The sequence below is a fragment of the Arachis ipaensis genome, chromosome B05 (assembly GCF_000816755.2).
Source record: "Arachis ipaensis cultivar K30076 chromosome B05, Araip1.1, whole genome shotgun sequence".
In the NCBI taxonomy this organism is placed as follows: Eukaryota; Viridiplantae; Streptophyta; class Magnoliopsida; order Fabales; family Fabaceae; genus Arachis; species Arachis ipaensis.
This window is the reverse complement of record NC_029789.2, coordinates 28,862,888-28,887,196: the sequence shown is the minus strand read 5'-3', so window position 1 is coordinate 28,887,196 and position 24,309 is coordinate 28,862,888. Positions and strand designations below refer to the sequence as shown.

Below are 24,309 nucleotides of genomic sequence, written 5' to 3'. Positions count from 1 at the left end.
TTAGCCCTAGACGCAAACGCGTGTATCTGCCCGCGTAACCCCCACTTTTTGGTGATGTGCGTACCCACACGCAGGTGTGTGTACGCACGCATAGGTTTTTGGCTAAAAATTCTGGTTAAGTCAAAAGCTGCAGAATTTTACATTTGAAACCCCTAACTTCCAACGCGCATAACTTTTTTGTCTTAAAACATTTTTTCTCCGTTCTTCGAACGACATAAACTTCACGAACCCAATTTTCATACAAAATAAGTTTGAAATCGTTTGGTAGTTCGGAAGGCAAGTTATGGGTCGCCGAAGTTCAACCAAAAACCAAATTTCACAAAAAGTTTCAAAACTTCATTTTCCTTAAAAATTCAATCCAAACCTCATGTTTCATGCACCAAAATCAACACAACATCACTTTACCATTACCACAATAATCCTTCCATAACTACCATAATCCCAATTACACAATATCATATATCAACCTTGCAATACATCAACAAATTTGTCATCCACCTATCCAAGACATTCATATATTCTTTCAACAAGTTCATAATCATAAATTCATCAATTCACATCCTATTATCATCATCCACAACAATAACCCAATACACAACTCATAGTACAATTCAACAACAAGGATACTAAATATTAAATGCTCCTTTACATTCCAACTTATCTTAAGGTCGTCTAGCCTAAGTCTTCACAGAGCATTATATATTAAATACGCGAAACCTAAACCATACCTTGGCCGATTTCCACATTTGGACCAAGGCAACTGAAAGAACTGAAGATTGATGGTTTAGAGGTTATAGTAAACTCTCGTTGCAAGTATAGTTACTAAACCAAGCAATTAAACTTTCTTACAAACGTTTTGGTTGTCACAAGTAACAAACCCCTTTGAAATTGATAACCGAGTATTCAAACCTCGGGTCGTCTTCTCAAGGAATTACAGGGAGGTATGTTCTTATTATTGGTTATGAGTTTGTAAATTGGGGTTTTGGAAGTAAGGAGGGAATATGTTATATGACAAGTAAAATAAAATAATAATAATAATAAAATCTCTTGGCAAGGTATAAGAATTGGAATTTCTATCCTAGTTATCCTTATCAAGTGTGAAGAGAATTGGGTTTTAATCCCACTTGGTCAGCCTTTATTAAACAAAGGAAGGTTAAGTGGACTGATTAGCTTGATTCTCAAGTCCTAGTCAACTCCTGTGGAGAGACTAGTGTTAGAGCAATCCTAGCTAAAGCAGAATCTGCCAATTTCAATCACTTGCTGAGTTTGATAACTCAAGTACTACCAATCACTTGACCAAAGCCAAAAGGGAGAAAAAAATATAAATTAAATTGAAAGCAATCTTAAACAAAGCAAAGTAATCTTAAATCTGAAATACCTCAAATAACATTAATTAAGAAAATTATATGTAACATGGAAGAGTTCATAAATTAAATTGGAAAAATAAATAAAAATAAAGAACCTGGGATGAGAGCCACTCCTAAAACTAAGAGAAATCCTAAATCCTAATCCTAAGAGAGAGGAGAAAACCTCTCTCTCTAAAAACTACATCTAAATCTTAAAATTGTAAATTGTGAAAGCTTTTTTATGAATGGATGCATTCCTCCACTTTATAGCCTCTAATCTGTGTTTTCTGGGCCGCAAACTGGCTCAGAGACAGCCCAGAATTCGCTGGTTGCGAATTCAAACAAGCTGAATTTTCGTCACTGCGACGCGTCCGCATGGAGCACGCGGTCGCGTCGCCTAGCATCAGAGCAACTATGTCATATTATATATCAAATCGAAACTTCGGATGTTAGCTTTCCAACGCAACTGGAACCGCGTCGTTTGGACCTTTGTAGCTAAAGTTATAGCCGTTTGAGTGCGAAGAGGTCAGGCTGGACAGCTTAGCAATTTCTCCAGCTTCTTGTATTCCTTCCACTTTTACATGCTTCCTTTCCATCCTCTGAGCCATTCCTGCCCTGTAATCTCTGAAATCACTTAACACACATATCAAGGCATCTAATGGTAATAAGAGAGGATTAAATATATCAAAATTAAGACCAAAGAAGCATGTTTTCAATCATAGCACAAAATCAGGAAGGAGAATGTAAACTCATGCAATTAGTATGAATAAGTGGGTAAAGAGTTGATAAAAACCACTCAATTGAGCACAAGATAAACCATGAAATAGAGGTTTATCAGCAACACTTAAGCCACACACCCACACAGCTCCACAATTCACGAAATCACCAAGAATTGACACCAATCCAAGGCCTCCAATGTCCACAATTTCAAGTTCCAATTACATACACACCACCTAATACAAATATGCAACACATATATACCCAAACTCAATATCTATTGCACAAATTCAGAAATTAAATAGAGTTATGGTTTCCTCACCTTACCCAAGCTTTGTATAAGCAAGAGGGAACGTTTTCCTCAAGTTAATTGGATCCTAATACATCAAAAAGTAAAGAAATTCAACACAACTATATAATTTTTCAAAAATTTGGGGAAAGGAGAGGCTGGAGTGTTAGAGTAACTTACCAAAGAAATTGTTCTGATAGAATTGTAGAGCTCGACGCGCTAGACGCATAGCCGCAAACAGTGCAGCGATTAGAGCTCGGATGAAGAAGTTATGATGTATGAAAGTGGAAGTTAGGTTTTTGGTCTTCACCTTCCTCCTCCCATGGCTGCTGGAGCAAAATGAGGAATGGAAGGGAAGTGATGAGCTGAAACTCATTTAAGTGTTGGGTTCGGTTGGACCCACGGGCCCGGTTCAACAGGTTCGGCTCAATCTTGGGCCAAATTCGTCAAAATTAGTGTCAAAATTCTCGTTTTGAAGAACTCTATCCTATTTTAATATTATATTTACATTTAAAATTTTCCTAATTAAAATTTGATTTATTGACTAATTATTTACTAATTTTAGCGGGGTTTACACGTAGCCTTATCTTAATATCTATAGATACACTTTTTACACTAAAGAGAGCATTTTCAAAGAGTAACCTATTTGCTATATTTTGGATGCACTTTAAAAGTGTTGCCTAATGTGTCTAGGCCAAATGCACCAATACTTAGTAAATGTTTTCTCCTTATCACCAAATCGCACTCACCTTCGCACCATCACTTTTGCCATCAAATCAGAGAAAGGTTTTGCCTCTCAAATTGGAGATTGCTATCCATGCTACTTTTGTTGTTTCAAATGTAAATTCTAATACGAGTTTCAAATCTATTTTATTGTTTTGGAATAGTATGATGATCATATATAGTTTAGTATTTCAACTCAGTTTGTGATCTTACTATTTTGGTTTGGTTAATTTCTATTTACACTTTCTTTTGTGCAAATAAATACTACTGCTTGATGACCTTTGAGAATGATGAAAGTTAAAAAATAAAACTAGCTAGGAAAGGGGCTAAGAAATCAAAAGCTAGTTGTACCTTTAGAAGACTTTTTTTGTTTAAACTTGTTAGAAGTACAAGTATTTTTACAACAGCCCTGCTGACCTCCTCTTCGTTGTTGGTGGCAGTTCTTCCTTCTTGTATAGCATATGTTTCTGTTACTTTTTGTTTTCTTATGTTTATTAAGCCTTTGCTAGGTTAAGTCAACTTTTTAAGATGCCAATACAGTGAGATCTTTGTTCTTCTTGTTCTTGTTGTTTATTTTGTTAGTTGTTGTTGTTATTTGGGGATCGGGGTGTCTTTTGTTTACTCTAACAGTGCTGCTTGATGTTCGTGTCACTATTGGGTTGGTTTAATTTTTCAGACATATCTGAAGGTCCTAAAGGTCATCCTATTATGTTAACCTTTGATATTGATGTAGATGGTATCTTAAACGTAACTGCCGAATATGAAACAACTGGCAACAACAATGAGATTACAATAAGCAATGATACAGGACAATTGTTGCAGAAGAAAATTGTGAGATTGATTCAAGAAACTAGAGATTATAAGGCTAAAGACAAAAAGTTTCTAGAGAAGGCTAGAGCAAGAAATGATTTGGATGATTATTTTTACAAAATGGAAAAAGCTTTAAAAGCTGTGGAAAAGAACAACAGAATGATCACTGATGCAATTGTTAAGGTCAAGAGTTTGCTTGATGGTGATGAAGATCAGCATGAAAAAGATGTGTTCAAGAAGAATCTGAAAGGCGCTTGGGAATATTTTTTAGTCATTATGCCAAGATTGGAAGATTAACAATTTTCTACTTGTTAAGCTCTTTTCGAATACAAGTTTTATGTGATTAAATTATCTTAAGTTATATGTTGAATTGTTAATTGCTTCTTAAGATTATGTCCTTGAATTGTGTAAGGATAATATTTATTATTTAAAAAAATTATTTAGTATTATTATGTATTTATTTTTATTTTATAATATTTAACTAATTTAATTAAATATATATAGAAAATAAAAACTAATTGAGGGACATAAGGCTACAATTATATAGAGTAGCTATGATATATAATGTGGCTATGCTTTAAAGGTGATGCAGTAGCAAAAATAAGTGTAGCCTATTTTGGTAAGCATGGAAGCTGAAAAGCGTAGCCTTTGGTCCTAAACAACATCACTTGAAAAGCACATCTTATTCTTGAACGGCAAAAGCTAGCTTTTGATACAGAAAAGCGTAACCTTTGAGAATAGGCAACGGTCGAATAGGCATCCCCCACTAAAGCGTCTCCAAAGCAAAAAAAAAATGTAACCTCAGCCAAACACATAATTTTTTTTAATTGGTATTTTTCTTGTAGTGTCAATATAGTGTTATATACAATCTCCACCTTTTGTCAAATAAATGGAGTATTATTGAACCATGATTGTCTCTGATTCAATTATGTGTGCCATTAATTTGGTGTAAAATTATCCTATTTTTAGGATATAAGGATTATTGTGTATGCACTTATGCGAATATTAATCTATCCAAAGAGAGATTTATATTTGGCTAAGTTATATGTACACATTAATAATATTTCAATAATAGAAAATTAAGAATAAATTGATGTTCATTATTTATGAGAACAATAATCGGCCCAAAGAAAGTTTATTGTTTGGCCAAACAATAAGTATTGCACTTTTTCGTTTATTTTCTATTGATTATGCAATCAATAATCGGCCCAAAGGAAGGTTATTGTTTTGGCAATTAATGAAAAATATATGTGAGGTAATAAATAGGTTGCAAAGTTTAAGTTTTTATGTGCACATTTAGTCGATCCAAAGAAAGGCTTAATATATGACAAGAATTTTTGACAATATTTGATCACTGTAATGAGAGTATCACTTACAGTTAATTTTCATATCCAAAGATTGAAAACAGGGTTTCGATCCCTAATACATCAAAGCCGTCTTTGTTGCCATTTTTTCATCAAAAGAGTCACAATTCATCCATATTAGAAATATAGAAAACTTTGGTTGGGAAAAATCGAAAAAAACCACAAGATCCAAACTCTTTTAATCATGATTCATGTTTATAAGTTCAGGTATGCTTTCGCATTCAAGTACCTTATTTCTTAATAATTTAACATAGATAATTCTTGGGTTAAGGAATTTTGAGAAAATTCCAACATTTTTCTTTGCGTTTCTCCTCCTTTTTCTTTACATGTTTTATCTTCATCGTCATTTTTTTATTATTATTCTTGTTGCTTTTTTTTCCTCCTTCTCTTTCTATTGATTTTGCAACCAAATATCAATTTGCTACTAATTTTATCATAAATCAATTAGTAAAATATAATTCAAAAACATAAAAATTAAAAACAAGATTGATCATGCAATCATTGATATCAAATTAAATATTTAGATCATCATTAATCAGGAAAAAAAAAAGACCCTTGATAACACTTAATTTCGAATATTTTATTTCTTATAAGATCTATTAACATTACCATTTACCAATGTTTTAAAAACCAGACCGGATTGACCGGTTCGACCAGGTTAACCAGAAATCAATCATCTAGCCGATCCAGTTGAGCTACAAAATCACTCTGCAAAAAACCTATTAAAAAACTGGCCAAATTGATGGTTAACTGGTGAACCGGATAAACTGGACCGATTTTTTAAAGAGCCTGTTCTCTCCTTAAGCCCAAAATGCAGTGTCGTTTTGGTCCCTTCTATATATAAGAAAGGAAAACGGGAGAGACAGAGCTCCCCTTCCCTCTTCACGCAAAATTCCTAATCCCTCATTTGAGTAACCTAACCCTATTAGAGATTCAGAGGAGCACCCAGCCACACCCCCACCATCAGCCCCCCGCGTCAGTGCGGTTGTTGCCATCCTTGTCTTCTCCTTTCAAAGGTCTATTCTTCTCCTCGCGTCGCCTTGTTCTCCTTGCGTTGCCCTATTCTCCTCGCCCTGTCTCTGCTGGCAGCCCTGTTCTCCTCGCCGTCGTGAGCGTGTCTACTTGGCTGTCATCTCTTCGCAAGTCACCTCCGTTTCACTACTTGGTCATCATCTCCGATAAGCACTCATATACTCCTCCTTGAGTTTGCGCTTTTTTTTTCTTGTTAATTTTTTAGATTGTTGTTGTATATATTCTGATTTCTGAGTTAGTTACATGGATTGAGTTAATTGTATGGACGTTGGATTCTGAATCAGTTTTATGAATATTAGAATTTCAGATTCTCTTCTCAGATATTTATTGTTTCAAGTTGGTTAATTGAATTTCTTAGCCCCTTTTGAGTTTTGAATCTTTTGACTACTTAACAATTTGGTCTTTGTTTATTTAATCTTTTTCAGTGATTTCTTAAAATTGTAAGATTGATTTTTTTTCTGAGTTGTTGATTCTGGGTTATGGTGCAATGTTTCAATAATGGTTTATGCTGTTGTTATAGTTTTATTATTATTATTATGAAATTGGAATAACTAGTGTGGTATTATATGCATTTTGATTTTTGTTAGTTATAAATGTTAATTTTAATTTTTTTTTTATTTTTAATGGATAAATTATTATATAAAATTATAAAATTTTGAATTTTATTAATTTAAAAAGTATTAAATTTAAATATTTAAAAGTATATATTAAATTTTTAATAATTTTATTTTATGTTTAGTTAAACCGATTGAACCTCGATTGAATCTCTAAACCATTGAACCAATTGCTCCACCAGTTCATTAATTGGTCCGGTTGTCACAGCCTTGCCTTTTACTAATATTCAAAATTCCTACCCAAATAATTAACTTTAGTTTTTATAAAACATACCATACGTAATTTTGATTTAACCTTTTAAAAAAGAAATACAAGCAAAACTAAAGAGCCTAACATTATTTTTTACCCGCTTTTATATGTAATTATGTATATTGTATATATTTTGCAAACGACAATACATAAAAACAAAGTTGGTGTTCATACCCTGGCCCAACGAATAAGGCCCAGGATCCAAATAAAAAGGCCCAACCCAAAGGGTTGGCCTCACCTTTCACCAGATTAGCCACTACGAAGTCGGAACTCGTCACGACTTGCTCCAAAGAAGTCGGGAACGAGGGCTAGCTGGCAGATAAGCACTCATTTGAATGAGTAACTGCCCCTAGAATCTCTCTAACCACTTCACGAGCCATATCTTAACTTCCCTAAGATAAAGGGACGGTTAACACCCTAGAAAGGTGGCACTATTCCAACGGTGGTTATTGGTTCACCACTATAAATACACTGACACCCCTCAGGTATCTCTAAGTCCCAATACTCTCTAGACCTGCTAACACTCTTGCTGACTTAGGCATCGGAGTATCCTTGCAGGTACCACCCCCCATTCATTCATACTCACAAGTCGGACGGAGGCCCCCAAGGCGCAGACCCTCTCAAAGGCTTCCTCCCTCAGACGATTGGGCCAACCAACGCCATCCAGCCCATCAATCTCTGGTTACCTACCGTAACATTGGCGCTGTTGCCGGGGACCCGAGAGATCAACCAGTGATGGCGGACAAATCCCCTGAGGAGGGTCATGTGGAAACAGATTCTGAACAAGAGAATCTGGATACCGGAAATAATGACGCGGACCTAACCCTCCATTAGGAAACCAACGATCAACACAAAAAGGGAACCTCCGAAGTCAAAACCCCGAAGGTGAATTCCTCAGAAGGCCGTGAGTCAGAGAAGGACGGACAGTCCCACCCAACTGAGCTTATGGGATTAGTCCATGTCCACCAAAGTCGTTTGGAACAACTAGAACAGGAACGGGAGCGACAAAGGGAGATAGAAAAGCACCTAAAAGAGGAGATGGATCGACGAAAAGAATTAGAGGAAAAACTCTTAAAGTTAGAATCCTCCCTCAAAGGTCGGAACTCCCGTGACAGTAGAGAAGAGTCGCCCCTAGGAGGGGAAGATCCTTTTAGTGAGGACATAATGAGGGCAAAAGTTCCGAGAAACTTTAGAAGCCCCGATATGGACCTCTATGACGGAACCACTGATCCAAAGCATCATTTGAGCAATTTTAAAAGTCGGATGTATCTGGCTGACGCTTCTGATGCTACGCAATGCAAAGCTTTTCCGACAACCTTGTCAAAAGCGGCGATAAAGTGGTTCGACAGCCTCCCCCCGATGTCGGTTACCAGTTTTGAAGACCTCTCAAGGAAATTCTTGATGAGTTTCTCTATTCAGAAAGACAAAGTAAAACATGCACCAAGCCTCTTGGGAATAAAACAGGAGGTCGGAGAATCCTTACGAGCCTATATGGAAAGGTTCAACAAAGCATGTTTAGAGATTCAAGACCTGCCTACCGAGGCAGTCATAATGGGGTTAGTCAATGGGCTCAGAGAAGGTCCCTTCTCACAGTCCATATCCAAAAGACACCACATCTCTCTAAGTGATGTACAGGAAAGAGCTGAAAAGTACATCAACATGGAGGAAAATGCTAAGTTGAGAGACCTGAGCTGGCGACCTGGGCACCCTCCCTCAACAAAAGAGAGGGAGAGGGAAACCAAGAAGAAGGGAGAACTCGGTCTCGATAGACCAAGAAAATATCACTCTTATACTCCTCTGAAAGTTTCTATAGTGGATGTATACAGAGAGATTTGTAACACCGAAAGGCTGCCACCCCCCAGACCCATTAAAAATAAAAAAGGGGGGAGCCGCAACGACTACTGTGAGTACCATAAAATATACGGTCACTCCACAAATGACTGTTACGACCTCAAAAATGTGATAGAAAAGCTGGCTAGAGAAGGTCGGCTTGACAGATATCTCATAGAAAGGTCGGACGGCCATGGGAAGAGAAAGCGAGATGATGTGGATAGAAGAGACCCACCACCACAAACCCCGGAGAGACATATCCATATGATCTCAGGAGGGTTCGCGGGAGGGGGACTCACCAAATCCTCTCGCAAAAGGCATCTCAAGAGAATCTACCAGGTCGGAGGAGAGTCATCCGACCTCCCCACCATTTCATTCACAAAAGAAGACGGGCAAGGAATAATCCATGGACACGATGATCCAGTGGTAATAACTATGATCCTAGCAAATGCTCATCTCCACAGAACCCTAGTAGACCAAGGAAGCTCAGCGGACATTCTTTTCAAGCCCACTTTCGACAAACTAGGGCTGGATGAAAAAGAGTTAAGAGCCTACCCCGACACCTTGTACGGATTAGGTGACACGCCAATAAAGCCACTGGGATTTTTGCCCCTCCACACCACTTTTGGAAAAGGGGAAAAATCAAAAACTCTAAGTATAGACTTCATAGTCATCGATGTAGGGTCAACATATAATGCTTTAATCGGCAGAGCTACCATTAATCGACTCGGAGCGGTAGTATCCACTCCTCACCTTTGTATGAAATTCCCGACCTCAGCAGGGATAGCAACGGTAAGGGGAGATCAGAAATTGGCAAGGAAATGCTACAATGAAAGTCTAAACCTGAGAGGAAAAGGCAGAGAAGTTCACACAATAGAGCTCGGAGGCGCAAGGGCTAAAGAGGAGCTGCGTCCACAACCGGGAGGAAGAACAGAGGAGATACAGGTCGGCGAAGAGGAGGGAAAAAATACTCACATAGGGGCCAACCTAGGGGAAACCCTAAAACCAGCTCGGGGTATCAATACTTGTCATTCATGGACGCCTACTTGGGGTATAACCAAATCCCGATATATGAGCCAGATCAGGAGAAAACATCATTCATCACGCCCATAGCTAATTTTTGCTACGTGGTCATGCCGTTTGATTAAAGAATGCAGGGGCCACATACCAGAGGCTGATGAATAAGGTGTTTGCCTCTCACCTTGGAAGCCTAATAGAAGTATACGTCGACGACATGCTGGTAAAGACCAAGAAAAAAGTCAATCTCTTGGCAGACCTCTCACAAGTCTTCGACACCATAAGGTTACACGGGATGAGACTAAATCCCTCAAAGTGTGCCTTCACGGTAGAGGCAGGAAAATTCCTAGGGTTTATGCTAACACAAAGAGGGATTGAAGCTAATCCCGACAAGTGTAGAGCTATCCTGGAGATGAAAAGCCTGACCTGTTTAAGAGAGGTCCAGCAGCTGAATGGCCGACTTGCAGCCCTCTCCAGATTCTTGGCAGGATCAGCACTAAAATCCCTTCCACTATTCTCCTTATTGAGAAAGGGATGTCAATTCGAATGGACTCCGGAATGCAAGGAGGCGTTCCAAGAGTTCAAAAGATTCTTGAGCCAACCTCCTATTCTGACCCGACCTATAGCTGGGGAAGACCTCGTCCTATACTTATCTGTAGCAGACAAGGCCGTCTCGTCGGCCCTGATAAGAGAAGACGAGGTCGGACAGCACCCAGTATATTTCATCAGTAAAGTTCTACAAGGCCCTGAGCTAAGGTACCACAAACTAGAGAAGTTTGCCTACTCCTTGGTAATAGCCTCACGAAGGCTACGGCCTTACTTTCAAGCTCATACAATAAGAGTTCGCACGAACCAACCCATGAAGCAAATCCTCCAAAAGACGGATGTTGCAGGGAGAATGGTTCAGTGGGCAATAGAACTCTCCGAGTTTGACTTGAAGTATGAAACTCGGACGGCGATTAAAGCCCAGTGCCTCACCGACTTCATTGCAGAATACGCGGGAGACCAAGAGGAAAAACCCACTACATGGAAACTCTATGTAGATGGATCCTCGAACAAAACAGGAAGCGGTGCAGGCATAATATTGGTGGACGAAAGAGGGACCCAAATAGAGGTTTCCCTCAAATTTGAATTCTCAGCTTCAAATAATCAGGCAGAGTATGAAGCCTTGATTGCTGGATTGAAGCTGGTGGAAGAAGTCGGTGCTACAAAAGTGATGATATACAGCGACTCGCAAGTGGTGACCTCCCAGATAAGTGGAGAGTATCAGGCAAAGGACCCAAATATGAAAAGGTACTTGGAAAAAACTCTGGAGCACCTTGGGCACTTTGCAGAAATCGAGGTCAAACACATAACTCGGGATCTAAATAGCAGAGCAGACGCCCTATCCAAGTTAGCAAGTACCAAGCCAGGAGGGAATAACAGAAGCCTGATCCAAGAAACTCTCCAAGAACCCTCCGTGGTAAAAGTAGAAGACAAACAAGAGGTCCTTGAGATAGTCGGATTAAACCTTGGATGGATGAACCCCTTGGTCGAATATATGAAATTCGACATCCTCCCTAAGGAGGAGAAAGAGGCTAAGAAAATCCGTAGGGAAGCACAATACTACACCTTGGTGAAAAATATTCTCTACAGGAGGGGGATATCGACACCATTGTTAAAGTGCGTACCGACCTCAAAAACCACCGAGGTGTTAGAAGAAGTCCATAGTGGGATCTGCGGAAATCATCTTGGGGCAAAGTCATTAGCCAGGAAAGTGATCCGAGCTAGATTCTACTGGCCGACCTTGCAGAAAGATGCCACAGAATTTGTGAAAAAATGCCAGCCATGTCAGATGCATGCAAATTTCCACATGGCTCCCCCGAAGGAACTCATCAGTATCACTTCTCCATGGCCCTTTGCAAAATGGGGAATGGATTTGTTAGGTCCTTTTCCCCAGGCGCCAGGACAAGTCAGATACCTGATCGTGGGAATAGATTATTTCATAAAGTGGATAGAAGCAGAACCATTGGCCACCATCACCGCACAAAGAAGTCGGAGGTTCCTCTACAAAAATATCATCACAAGGTATGGGATACCCTATTCCATTACTACAGATAATAAAACCCAGTTCACCGACTCTACCTTTAGAAGCCTAGTAGCCAGTATGAAAATTAAGCACCAGTTCACCTCGGTGGAACACCCGCAAGCCAATGGGCAAGCCAAGGCAGCCAACAAAGTCATACTAGTAGGGCTAAAGAAAAGGCTACAAGATGCAAAAGGAGCCTGGGCTGAAGAGCTCCCACAAGTGCTATGGGCCTATAGGACGACCCCCCAATCTGCCACTGGAGAAACACCCTTCCGACTAGTTTATGGGGTAGAAGCCATGATCCCAATAGAAGTCAACGAGCAAAGCCCAAGAGTGATTCTCCATAACGAGATCGGAAATATACAGGGGCACAAAGAGGAGCTCGACTTGCTCCCCGAAGTCCGAGAAGAAGCCCAGATAAGAGAAGCAGCGTTGAAGCAAAGGATGGCTACAAGATACAACAAAAAATTCATCCGAAGAACATTTACCCTAAGTGACTTGGTCTTGATCAGAAATGACATTGGAGTCAACAAATCAGGAGAAGGAAAGCTCGCTGCAAATTGGAAGGGACCATACAAAATCAATGAGATCTTAGGAAAAGGCTATTATAAAGTGACCGACCTGGACGGCACCGAGTTACCAAGGTCGTGGCATGCTTGTAATATGAAAAGGTACTATAGCTAAAAGCGAACTCTACCCCCTGATGTACTCTTTTCCCAACTTCATGATTTTTTCCCAAAACCAAAGGGTTTTTTCTGGAGAAGGGTTTTTAACGAGGCATCATAGTAGGGGCTAAGGGAAATAGACTGTCAAAAACCCTTAGTAGCAATGAAGTACCTCCCCAATTAATAAAGATCTTTTCATCTTACAAATATCTCTTATAAATTCCTTTTTTTTTTGTTGCTTTCTCTTCCTTTCGACGAAACGCGCTGACTTAAGCTCGACAAAACGTAAAAATCCCATGAACCGACCTAGATGGTCGTCAGGATAAAACGACGAGGTACAAGTCGGTGTAAAGAGGTTATAGAAGTTGATCATAATAAACTCGGAAACATCCCGACTCATAAGTCGGAACGAGAAACCGAGTAACACAAAAATGAATCACGAAAGTAGCCTAAGTCAGAAAAGCTCAATGAAACGAAATTGAGTACTAGGAATAACAAAAGAGAGATAGGAAAAAACCCAAGAAAAGATTAAAAGGCTGTCCTAAAGATCCTTAAAACGAAAAGGTTCAGAAAGGCAGACAAGCCAAAGAAAAGGTTCTTTCAGAAAAAATCAAGGGGAACTCGAAAAAATCGCAAATCAGAAAAGCATGCACGCATAAGGTAACTTAAACCCTTATCCAAAAAAGGGGTACTTATTTTTTAGCTTAAAAAGGGTATTATAAAGTGTTTTGTTTACGGCCTTAAAAGGCCAAAAAATTGTTCAAACACTGCCAAAAATAAATAAAGAGTTTAAAAAAAAAAGAAGAGGGGACCCACAGGCCGGGCCCCCAAATAGCCAACAAATTACTTTTTTGCAAGAGAAGTAGACAAATCACCACCACCAGAGGCCCCAGGACCGGAAAGAGAGGCAGCCATAGGAGACGAAGAGGAAGTCGGAGGAACTGTAGAAGAACTCGGAGCATCCTTAGGGCGAGGAGGGGACTCTATAATTCTCTGCCCCCGAGTCTTCAATTCTGACTCGGAAATAATCTCGGGGACAAGGGGATCCACAATGGCACCATCAATGACAACTTTATCAGGATCTAAAGGGGAAAGGTCCAAGCCAGGAGCAATGACTCCGACCTGCTCCCTAAAGATCCTCCAAGCCTCCTCAGCCCCATCAGCAATAGAGTCCTCCAACTCGGTATAAGCCCTCTGAGAATTCAGCAGCTCATTCTTCACAGACACAAGATCGTTAAATAAACTTGGTAGCTGTCTTGTGCTGTCTTCCTCAAGCCCACCTCCATGTTGCATTGGGCTTGCAATTTCTTCTCCTTCTCCCGGAGGCTATCCCTCTCCTCCTTCAACTTGGCGACTTCCTCCTTCAACTCCCTCTCCTGCTCTTGATATAAAAGAAGCCTTCCTTCCAACTCCTTGACCCTCGAGGTCATCCCTAAAGAGCTGAGAGGAGCCTTCTCAAAAATATCTAAGAGTTTGCCACAAACCCCCGCCGCCTTGAGGCTCTCCTCAACCAGAGTGGTAAGGTGGCGCCGAACAGAAACATCATCCATGCTTATACGAGCATGGGGATAGATGTTCTTTCGGACGAATGCAAGAGCATCCGCCGTAACCTCACCAGAAGAGCCAGACTCTAAAGCCTTGCGCTTCTTCTTCTCTGGCTCAAGAGAAGATCGGGCGGAGGGGAGTGGCTGAGAAAAAGCTGAAGAAGAAATCACAATGGGCTGAGAGGGAGTCCCAACGTTCCGAGGAGGAGGAGGAGGAGGGATAACCGCCCTGCCGCCACCAGTCCTGGCGCGAGACCTCGCTTTAGCCTTCTGAACTCTCTGGTAAGACTCCTGAGCGTTTGTCTTTGCCATCTCTGAAAAGACAATAACGAATAGATTAGACAAGTTGGAAAGGTCAGTCAGACAAGTCAGAAATCTAACAAACAAATAAAAGCTACCTAGCTGTGCCTGGACAAAGGTCGGAGACCCCTGGAGAAACTTTTTTGTGTCCAAGTATGGGGCCCTCCCCCACACTTCTCAGAGGAACCCCACAATAGCTGCTTCTACCTCATCCAGGTCATCCAGACCATATTTCTCGCAGGGGGAGGCCTCCAGCCAGTACAAAGGAAAGCGGGGAGAACAATTATCATCCAGAAAAAAGGGGTGGTGACCCTCTACAGCTTGAACTTTGAAAAAATAATTTTTAAAGTCATTGAAGGATTCGTCAAAAAGGGTAAAAACTCTCCGACCCTGTATGGCTCGGAAAGACACCCACTGTTGCTTATTGTTCAGCCCACTGAAGGGTTTGGTCATATGGAAGATATAGAAAAAAATCTTCAAAGAAGTCGGAAACTCCAAAGCTTGGCTAATAAATTGATAAATTTTCAAAAAACCCCAAGAGTTGGGGTGAAGCTGGGTAGGGGCAACTCGGCAATGATGCAAAACAGATATCTCAAAGTTTGAAAAAGGAAGAAAAACACCCAAACGGGTGATCATACACTCATACATAAAGAAAAAATGAGGGGCCGCCTCATTGACCCTCCCAAAGCAAACCCGGTCTTCAGGACCCGGGACTATCAATTCATACTTCGGCTCGTCATCCTCAGAAGTACAAATTATGTGGTGAGTGCGAAGGTTGGTGATAAACTCAGTATCGACCGAGGGTTCTTCCCCTAGGACCGTGACATCAACCCACTGAGAAAGAATATCTACGGAAGCCATTTCTTTTTCTTAAAAAGGTAACAAAAAACCTACAAGGGAAAAAGAAAAGGAAAATCAAAAACACGGTCTCTAAAGGAGGAAATACGGAACTGAAGTCTACAAACCAACCTATCTACAAAATAAAGGCATGCAAATAGAAAAGCATGTTACAAAAAGAACTAACCTTTATCCGAAAATGAGGGTTGGAGAAAACGAAAGCCTTCGAAGATGCAACAATGCAGCACGAACGAATGAAGGGAAAATTTGAAAAATCGCATAAACGAAACAATGAAAGAGAGGGAAAGTATTTATAAGTACGTTAGGGACACAATGGTAAAAACGGGGCAGTCATTAATGAAAATGCACCGTTACCAAGACCATCAATCCCTACGCACATCCCTAACGGACACAACGCTTGATTAGACGTAACTGTCAGAACCAAAAGGTCACAAAAAGTCACGTCCTCTCAAAGGCTTCCTCCCTCAGACGATTGGGCCAACCAACGCCATCCAGCCCATCAATCTCCAGTTACCTACCGTAACAGTTGGTTATCGAGTAGCTCCCAACCCAAATTAATGTGAATTTTGGGTTTACCCCACCGTATTTTTCTTCCCATAAAAATTAACTGTTTAATTTGTTTAACAAATTATCTTATTTTAATTTTACGAATATTCCTTATTTTCAATTTAGTTATCGTAAAATTTGCCAATTACAACACCATCTGAGTACTGAATACTGATCACTGGTACCATAAATTTTTTTTTTGTTGGCCATAAGTTTTAATTTATTTCATGATTTCCATATTTTGTTTCACTCTAGGCCCATCTTTAGGAAACTAATCTAAATCACACAAAACTTGGCCCAACTGATAACTTGGCTCCGCTAACCTGTAAAAATAGCTAGGCTTCCCAACTTTTCATTGCAAGCGGACATCGGCGACATTACCAGCTTGTGTATAAACCTGTTGCAAATCCACCGTGAGCTCCTACTTTTGATGTACACTCATACGATTTCATCAAATACAACTTTTTACAGAATTCTATATGTATTTACATGTATTTATGAGGTCGAGTATAGAATTCTATTTATTCACTTTAAAATTGAGTATCCATTTTTCTTTTCTTTATTAGGATTAAAAATTCGATATTTTACATATTTATACAATTGAGAACTTAAATTTTTGAAATAGTATAAAATATTTCAAATCATTGCTATTTAACTCGGATCTATTTTTAAAAAAATCGAGAAATTTTAAATTTTTTGTTGACACAGATAAAATTAAAGAAAACTATTTTTTTACAAAAATATAGTATAATTTGACATCAGAATCGTAAAATGTTAAAGAAATTTAGATTATTATATATACAAAATATTTAATTTTAAATTACTATAAGTAATCTATTAAAATCTTGATCATTCACATTAATTGATATTATATGTTAGCGGTTCAAATCAATGGAATATCACGTTTCGCCCCGTACAGTGACGTATGGGAATCGCTTCCGACATATAATATACATAGACTAGTTCTACTATGAGTCTATGGAACTTTCTTAGGTGAAGAAAGTATAACCTGGATCTTGATGGACCAAGAAATAAATGAAGATAGTAAAAAATTTAAGGGCCAGTTTGCAAATAGTAAAATTTAGTAAATGTGACAAATTATCCTTCTTGCAATCTTACCTTTTATACTGTTGTTTATTATTATTATTATTATTATTATTATTATTATTACCTTTTATACAATAATAATAATATTAGGGCAGATTATAGGCCTAACAAAAATATCCTAAAAAATTAAAATAAAAAACTGTATTTTAAGCCGTAATTTAAAGACATATATTTAAAATAAAAAACTGTATTTCAACTAGAATGTATGAAAATGATTATGATTTATAACAAAGTTACTATGGTATAAATTTGGAACTAAACCAATTAATAATCAACTAATTAAAAGGGTCAAATTAGTTTCAGAGTTAAAAAGAAATGGAGATGAATCTTCCTTCCAAAATAGGTGCGCATTAGTAATGCGAATGCGACGAAGTTGACGTTGGTAGGTGGAGCCTCTATGAATTTAAAAAAGATGTCTCTGCTAAGATTTTTCAGCGTGAAATGAAAAAAAAAAGGGAGAAGTGAAAGAGAGGATTCGAGTTAAATTAGCAAGGATAAAAATTTAGTCTTTTTTTTAATCCGAATTATATTTTAGTAGGAATTAAATATATTCAAGAGGAGAATGAAAATTAAAATCATGATCTTTTGATTCTTAAGAATAAAACTTACCTAAAAATAATATTTTAAACTTTGAACTAATCATAGAAATAAAATATTTCCAAAGATCCCTGGAAATTAAAAATTTTATTAATCCTCCAACCACATACACCATACACCCTTAATGCATACCTAGTAGCATTGATAAAGATGTGGCAAGACGGCAAAGAGGTAAAGACTTTGACGAAGACGAAGAAATAAAAAACATTGACACACTGACAGTCACACGTAGCGGTAAAACAACTAGCTTAGTACAAGAACAAGAGGAACATGCATGCAAATCCAAGAAGCACCTGGCCAATCTGGTGGCCGAGGCCATGGATGATCTTCTTCGGCGAAGCACCTACCTGTGTGTTCTTCGTTATATGGTTGAGTGCGGGATCGCGTACTTTATCGAGAGCGTCAATCGTGACTTTCTTGCGGTTGGGACTGCTGGCGATGGTGTTAAATTTGTCACCGATTTCTTTACCGACGAATTCTCCCAGCGGTGCTGAAAGAGATGAGTCAAGAAGGAGAAAGAAGAATAACAATGTCAGAAGATGTCTCTTCATATTGAGTCTTATTTTATATTTTTGTGGTTTGAAACTGAGGAATGAGGAGTTTTGAGCACATACATTATATAAAGATAAAAAAGAGGGATGGTGGAAAGACTGAGACTGAGGGGAGAAGATGAGACATGAGAGTGAGAGAGATGAGGGTTTCGCGCGCATTGACTTGTGGTTGTGGTTGACTTGGTCATTATTATTCCAGGGTGATACTATGGTTGCCTTCAACATGGTGCTTAATTTGCCAAAAGAGACACATTAGTAATATTTAATAAATTTTTTAAGGAGGTCACTTTAATAAAGGTGTTTGCTACGGTACGATGATAAATTCATACGTACCGATATGTTTAAAATATGGACAAATAATAACAAGTCACGTGAAATTTATTTTCCACATCAATATTTAATTTTTGTTTTTTTAAATATATATTATATCACCACTTTTACTATTACACCCTATTTGATTAGACAAAAATATCCTTTTAAATTAACGAAATTTTAGAATTCAATTAATCTTAATTTTATAATTTCAAATAATTTAAACAACAAAACAAGAATATATTAAAAAAATAAAAAATCAAAATTTCTTCGTCTACTCAAATTTCTCTAATTATTTGTGCTCCTCTAAACAAAACATATGAAAGAAATAAAAAATCAATCGTTCTTCATCTTTTCCAATTACCCCTTTAAAGCAAAGCAGTTAAAATCCCAAACCAAAATCTTAGGTTCTTCGCCGCTGCCGTAATAGTTTCTTGGACAAGAATAATAATAATGGTGAAAAGCCTGCTTCTTTTGCAAAGACTCTAACACAATCCGATGCCAACAATGGCGGCGGTTTCTCTGTGCCTCGTTACTGTGCCGTAACCATTTTTCCAAGGCTTGATTACTCCACAGAGCCTCCGATTCAGACCATAATCGCAAAAGACGTGTATGGGCAGTGTTGGAAGTTCAGACACATTTATAAAGGCACGCCAAGGAGGTACCTTTTGACTACTGGTTGGAGCAATTTCGTTAACCACAAGAAGCTTATTGCCGGTGACTCCATTGTTTTCCTCTGAGCCCAAAATGGTGACCTTTGTGTTGGGATTAGGAGGGCCAAGAAGGGTGGTATTGGTGCTGGCTAATATTAATACGAAGAACCTAGGGTTTTGATTTGAATTTTTTACTGCTTTGCTTCAAAGGGGTAATTGGAGAAGATGAAGAACGATTGATTTTTTGTTTCTTTGATATGTTTTGCTTAGAGAGGGCACGAATAATAAAAATTGATATTTGAATAACAATAGTCAATCTTTCTTAGTGTTAAAATTATTTATTAATTTTCATTTTTTGAAAGATTTGGGATATATAATAAAAATTCAGAATTTAAAATGTGGAGGTGAGAATGAACATTGTGAATATAAAAATAAAATGATAATCTAAAAAATTGGTAAAATTGATAATGCAAAAGTTATAACAACATTTGTTAAATTTAAAAACGAAAAATCAAGGTTTTGTTATAAAATATTTTCATCCAAAAATAATTATAACCTTGTTTAATCAACTTATATTATTATTTTTTCAAGGGTTTTAGACTAACTTATAATTCAACATAATTATTAGATTCACCTCTAATTTTCTAATACACTGACGGCTGACCCTAAGGCTGGTAACGGGTAAGGTAGGGTAGGGTAGGGTTTAGACCCTATCCTAATCTTACCTGCGGGTTGAGAATTTCTCAATCCTAACCCTATCCGTACCATAAAATTCTAAACCCTATCCTACCCTACCCGCAGAAATATTAAATTTTTTCAAAGTGGATATAAAATTCAATCATTTTGAATTTTATACATATTAATAAAATAAAAAATTAAAAAAACTAATGCTCTAAATTATTAAATTAACTAACTAGTTTAGTGGTTATTCACTTATTGTAAGTCATTACACAAGGGAGATTGTGGATTCAATTCTTACTTTTTTCACTATATATATACCTAATTTTTAAAAAATATGTGTTATATATGAGGTGCGGGTAGGATAAGGACCTCCTTTTAATTTGTGTAGTTTTCTTAATTATTAACTTTTAAAAATAAATAAAAATTAAGTTAAATATTTCATGGATTAAAATTTTCTAGAATGGTGAATGGAAATAGGGACCGATCTATGCTATAGCCTATATATATGGAAGTAAGTGTTTCCACTAATATTTTAAAAAAATATAAAAAATAAAGTATATGAACACATATATAGTTTAACATTTAATATTTAATATTTTAATGTCATTTATTTTTATATTTTAATATGTTCATAAGATTTTTTTATTATTTTTATATGCTACATATTTGTTTCTATTGCTTAAAATTTTTGAATGTGTCAATGGATGAAAATATATTAAGGGAATATCATTACGTTTGACACATTACCTATATTTTGTTGGTCCAGATATTCTAGCAAAATTTTTTAATCAATTGGCAAAAAATAGTGAACTAAAATAATTTTCCTACTAAAAACAACGTGTCCAAAATGGGATATGTGTAAAATTTAATTTTTTTTATTTTGTTTATATTATATATTATCTTCTGTATCATGGAAAAAATAACTTGCTAATTTATTTACCATATATTTTATAATTCAATTAAAAAATAAATTATGCGTATACAATAATTTGCCATCAATCTGTATATTTAACTTTCGATAACAATTGGTAACAGTTTTAATTTCGAATTAATAGTAAAATATAATATAAATTTGTAATATCAGTATTATTTTCCCCAAACTATGACCAGATACTTTGGTTGGAAACTAACGTTAGACGTTCTTAGATCTTATTAACAATAGCAAAAGCCTGCAGCACGACAAAAACTTTTAACTTCATGCAATTTAAAGTTTGGTGTTTTATATGGTGTCTAAATTTTAGACATAAAATTCAAAAATAAAAGAGTGAATTTCCTTTTTTTAATTTATATTTTTAGGCAATTTAAATACAAAAATTATAAATAAAATTATAAATTTTAATAATATAAAAATAAAATATTAACTAATATTAATAAAAATTATTAGTCTTTTAACAATTGTCTTGTTCTTTTATTTGTATTATGTAAAATATATTATACTCTTTCACTTTTTTTTTCTTTTTTTTCTTCTCCCCTTCTCATTATTATTCTTCTATATGTATTATGTGAATCTGTAATAATAATGTAAATACATGTAAATGTATCAAACACATTCTTTTTCTAACTAATCAAATGGGTTTTTGAAAACATTAAAATATTGAATTCATAATAATTCACTGAATAATTGGAGTCTTGGTCGGAATTGTGTGATGTTCTCCGCCGTGACCTTATTACACTGCCTTGTTGCTAATTTTGTTTTTGTTTCTAGATTTATTTTTCTTGTTCTAACTTTTTTTTTGGACATTAAAAAAAATATTTAATTCTTAATGTAATCTTTCATTAATTTGTTTTTGGCCGTTCATCATTATATTACATAAATTCTAAGATAATTATTATGGTACTTAAAAATATTTATTAAATTTATTAAAAATTATTAAAATTAATATTTAATTTTAAAATATAAAAATAAATAATTATTAATCATTTAAAATTTATTATAAAAATAAATTAAATAAAAGGTAATTAAACACCAAATTATAAAACCAAATTCTCAAGTCTTCATCATTGTAGTGCGTAGATTCTGAAGTCTACCTTCCTGCATAAGTCATTGGATTCTATTTTTAGTAGTTTATCATTGATAGCGTGTAAATCCTGTCTTTTTCTAAATTCTACAATTATTGACAGTGGCCTTCAGTAGAAAATCACATGCCCTATTGTCATGTATTCTTTAAAAATTAATCAAGCACCTTACCTTTCACCTTCCCCACAAAGAATGACACGTATTTTACACGCTCCAAATTCCAATGATGCACTTGGTCAATACAATTATATATTGACGGTGGTCTAGAGGAGACCAATATTCTAAAAATTGGACCGGTTGATCGAACTGATTCAATTAAAAATCGACAAAAAAATAATCTGATTCAATATGTAAAATTATTCAAACAAAAACTGTAAAAATTGTTGAACCGATAGTAACTGATCGGTTAAACTGAATCAAAAACCGACAGATTCTTATAAATGTTGTCGTTTTGAACTTAAAAAAAAAAAAAGAAACCAACGTGTATATGTGTCACCTTCACCCACCTCTCCTTTCCCAAGACTTTCTTGGTGACATTTATAATTGAAAAGCAAAGTTTGAAAGTTCAAAAAAATTAGGGTTTTAAGTTCTAATAAAAAATTAGGGTTTTACCGTTGCCGTCCATTATTGTTGGCACTTCTGTGGTCTCCTTCTTTTCTCTGTCTCGAGCCCAGCCACTCTCTTGTAGCTCAGCACATCGTCTGGTTGAAGGTTGGAGCTGCTCGTCATTTGTTTGTTGCCGTCGTCTCTCCGCTCGCCATTATCTCACCGTTTGCCATCATCTGTTTGTTGCTGTTTTCTCCATCGGAAGTTAGTGGCATTGCTTACAGTTTTACAGGATTTTTCACTTCTTCAGGTCTTACTTTTATATTTTGTTTAGTGATTTATTGATTTCTAAATGTGGATTGAAATTAAATTGTTGATTTTATGTTGTTAAAAATAAATTTATTACTCTGTTGCTGTTTTTTTTAATTTCTAAGGAAGTGAGTATGTTGTTTTTGAATTTTAATTGATATATTTATTGATTTCTGGTTCAAGATGATTACCTGTTACTGCTTTTTAATTTTTGTTCCTAATTGTTCTTGATTCTTAGCTGCTGTTCAGTCTGTTGTGGTATTGGTAATGATATTTTTAATTAGGATTCTTTGAGAGCTGCTAGCTTTTGGTATTTAGTAATTTTTGTTGCTAATTCTTTTTTATTTTTAGTTCTGTTAAGTTCTGTTTTTAGTATTTAGTAATGGTGTTTATAATTTGGTATTTGTTGTTGGTATTTAATTTTTGTTGTTGATTCTTTTTTATTATTTTATTTTAAAATAATTTTTTTATTGAACCACAGTTAACTGTTTAAACTAATAAGTCAGTAAATTTATAATTAGGACAATTCGATGACTGATCCGATTTTTTGAACCTTCAGAAAATCACATGCCATATCATATTCTTTAAAAATTAATCAAACACCTTAAGCTCTTACCTTCCCCCACAAAGAACGACACGTATTTTACACACTCTAAATTCCAATGCTGCACTTGGTCAATATTTATTGTTTACAAAAATGGCTTAACATGAAAATGCATGGAAAAGGGAGCGTTGCATGAAAATGGAAAGAACTTCCAACGTAACTCTAAAGTAAGCTTCGATGGATTTTAGCCTGCGCCGATACAATTGAGGTTAATGGAACGCCTAGTATTTCTTCTTGTAATATTGACGCATAGAATGTGAGTTAATAATTTGGTTTGAAGTGAGTTGCTTTATGACCGATGAACCAAATTATAGATCTTTATACGACATAATTACCTTGACTCCTGGCCTGGGCCTTGTGGAATTTATGTTGCAATAAACCCTTTAAATGCGACATAATTACCTTTAAATATAAAATATTTTTTTGACATTAGTTTTGGACTTCTGCTATACTACTTTAAAGGGCTTATGGTTTTTGAAGTCCATAATATATGAGTTATTAGATAATAATAAAAATTACAAGAAGCAAAGAATTATTTCAACAATGTTTTAAAAAAGTCAAGCTCAAAACCGAAAAAAAAAAGCCAAACTGAAAAAAAAAATGAAAAGTCCCAGTGAAAAATAAATATAAAGTATATCAAGAATAAAATAAAATAAATAAATATAATTGATTTTTCAATCTCCAATAAATATATGTTATGTTCAATACTCCTATTTGGTCTGAGCCATTTTCACTGAGTGAGATACGACGAGTTCAAAAAAAATGGAATAGCCATTTTATTTAATCATTAGTTCTTCCTTCCGTGAAAGTTTCATAAATTTCATCAATAAAAAATAATTTACTATTCTGGTAAATTCTTGTTAAATATTTTGTTAATTACGGCTATGTCAACTTATAAGGTAATTGGAAAAACGAAATTAAAATTTTTCTATAAAGTAATATATTGACAATGTGAAACT

At 36.2% G+C, this 24,309-nt stretch overlaps 3 protein-coding genes across 3 annotated transcripts in view; 2 read left to right on the top strand and 1 right to left on the bottom strand.

Annotated features, from left to right (window-relative positions):
- Window positions 3,070-4,182, top strand: LOC107640479 (luminal-binding protein 3-like). The gene is made up of 2 exons (XM_016343998.1): window positions 3,070-3,208; window positions 3,752-4,182. Exons 1-2 carry the CDS (start codon window positions 3,070-3,072, stop codon window positions 4,180-4,182), a joined length of 570 nt encoding a protein of 189 aa, XP_016199484.1.
- LOC107640483 overlaps window positions 17,725-24,309 on the bottom strand; it is a 96,341-nt gene continuing 89,756 nt past the window's right edge. Inside the window, exon 3 of the transcript XR_002362693.1 lies at window positions 17,725-17,890. The gene's annotated coding sequence lies outside the window, so the exon portion shown is untranslated. The remainder of the gene's footprint in view (window positions 17,891-24,309) is intronic.
- LOC107640480 (auxin response factor 10-like) lies at window positions 17,995-19,280 on the top strand. The gene is made up of 2 exons (XM_016343999.1): window positions 17,995-18,120; window positions 18,948-19,280. Exons 1-2 carry the CDS (start codon window positions 17,995-17,997, stop codon window positions 19,278-19,280), a joined length of 459 nt encoding a protein of 152 aa, XP_016199485.1.

Bases quoted from the DNA above. Each gene is read 5' to 3' on its own strand.
- LOC107640480 (XM_016343999.1), top strand. From the start codon at position 17,995: ATGGATGATCTTCTTCGGCGAAGCACCTACCTGTGTGTTCTTCGTTAT. The intron at 18,121-18,947 runs GTTAAATTTGTC...CCAAAATCTTAG, and splicing joins TTGGGACTGCTGGCGATGGT to GTTCTTCGCCGCTGCCGTAA.
- LOC107640479 (XM_016343998.1), top strand. From the start codon at position 3,070: ATGTTTTCTCCTTATCACCAAATCGCACTCACCTTCGCACCATCACTT. The intron at 3,209-3,751 runs GTTTCAAATCTA...TTAATTTTTCAG, and splicing joins AAATGTAAATTCTAATACGA to ACATATCTGAAGGTCCTAAA.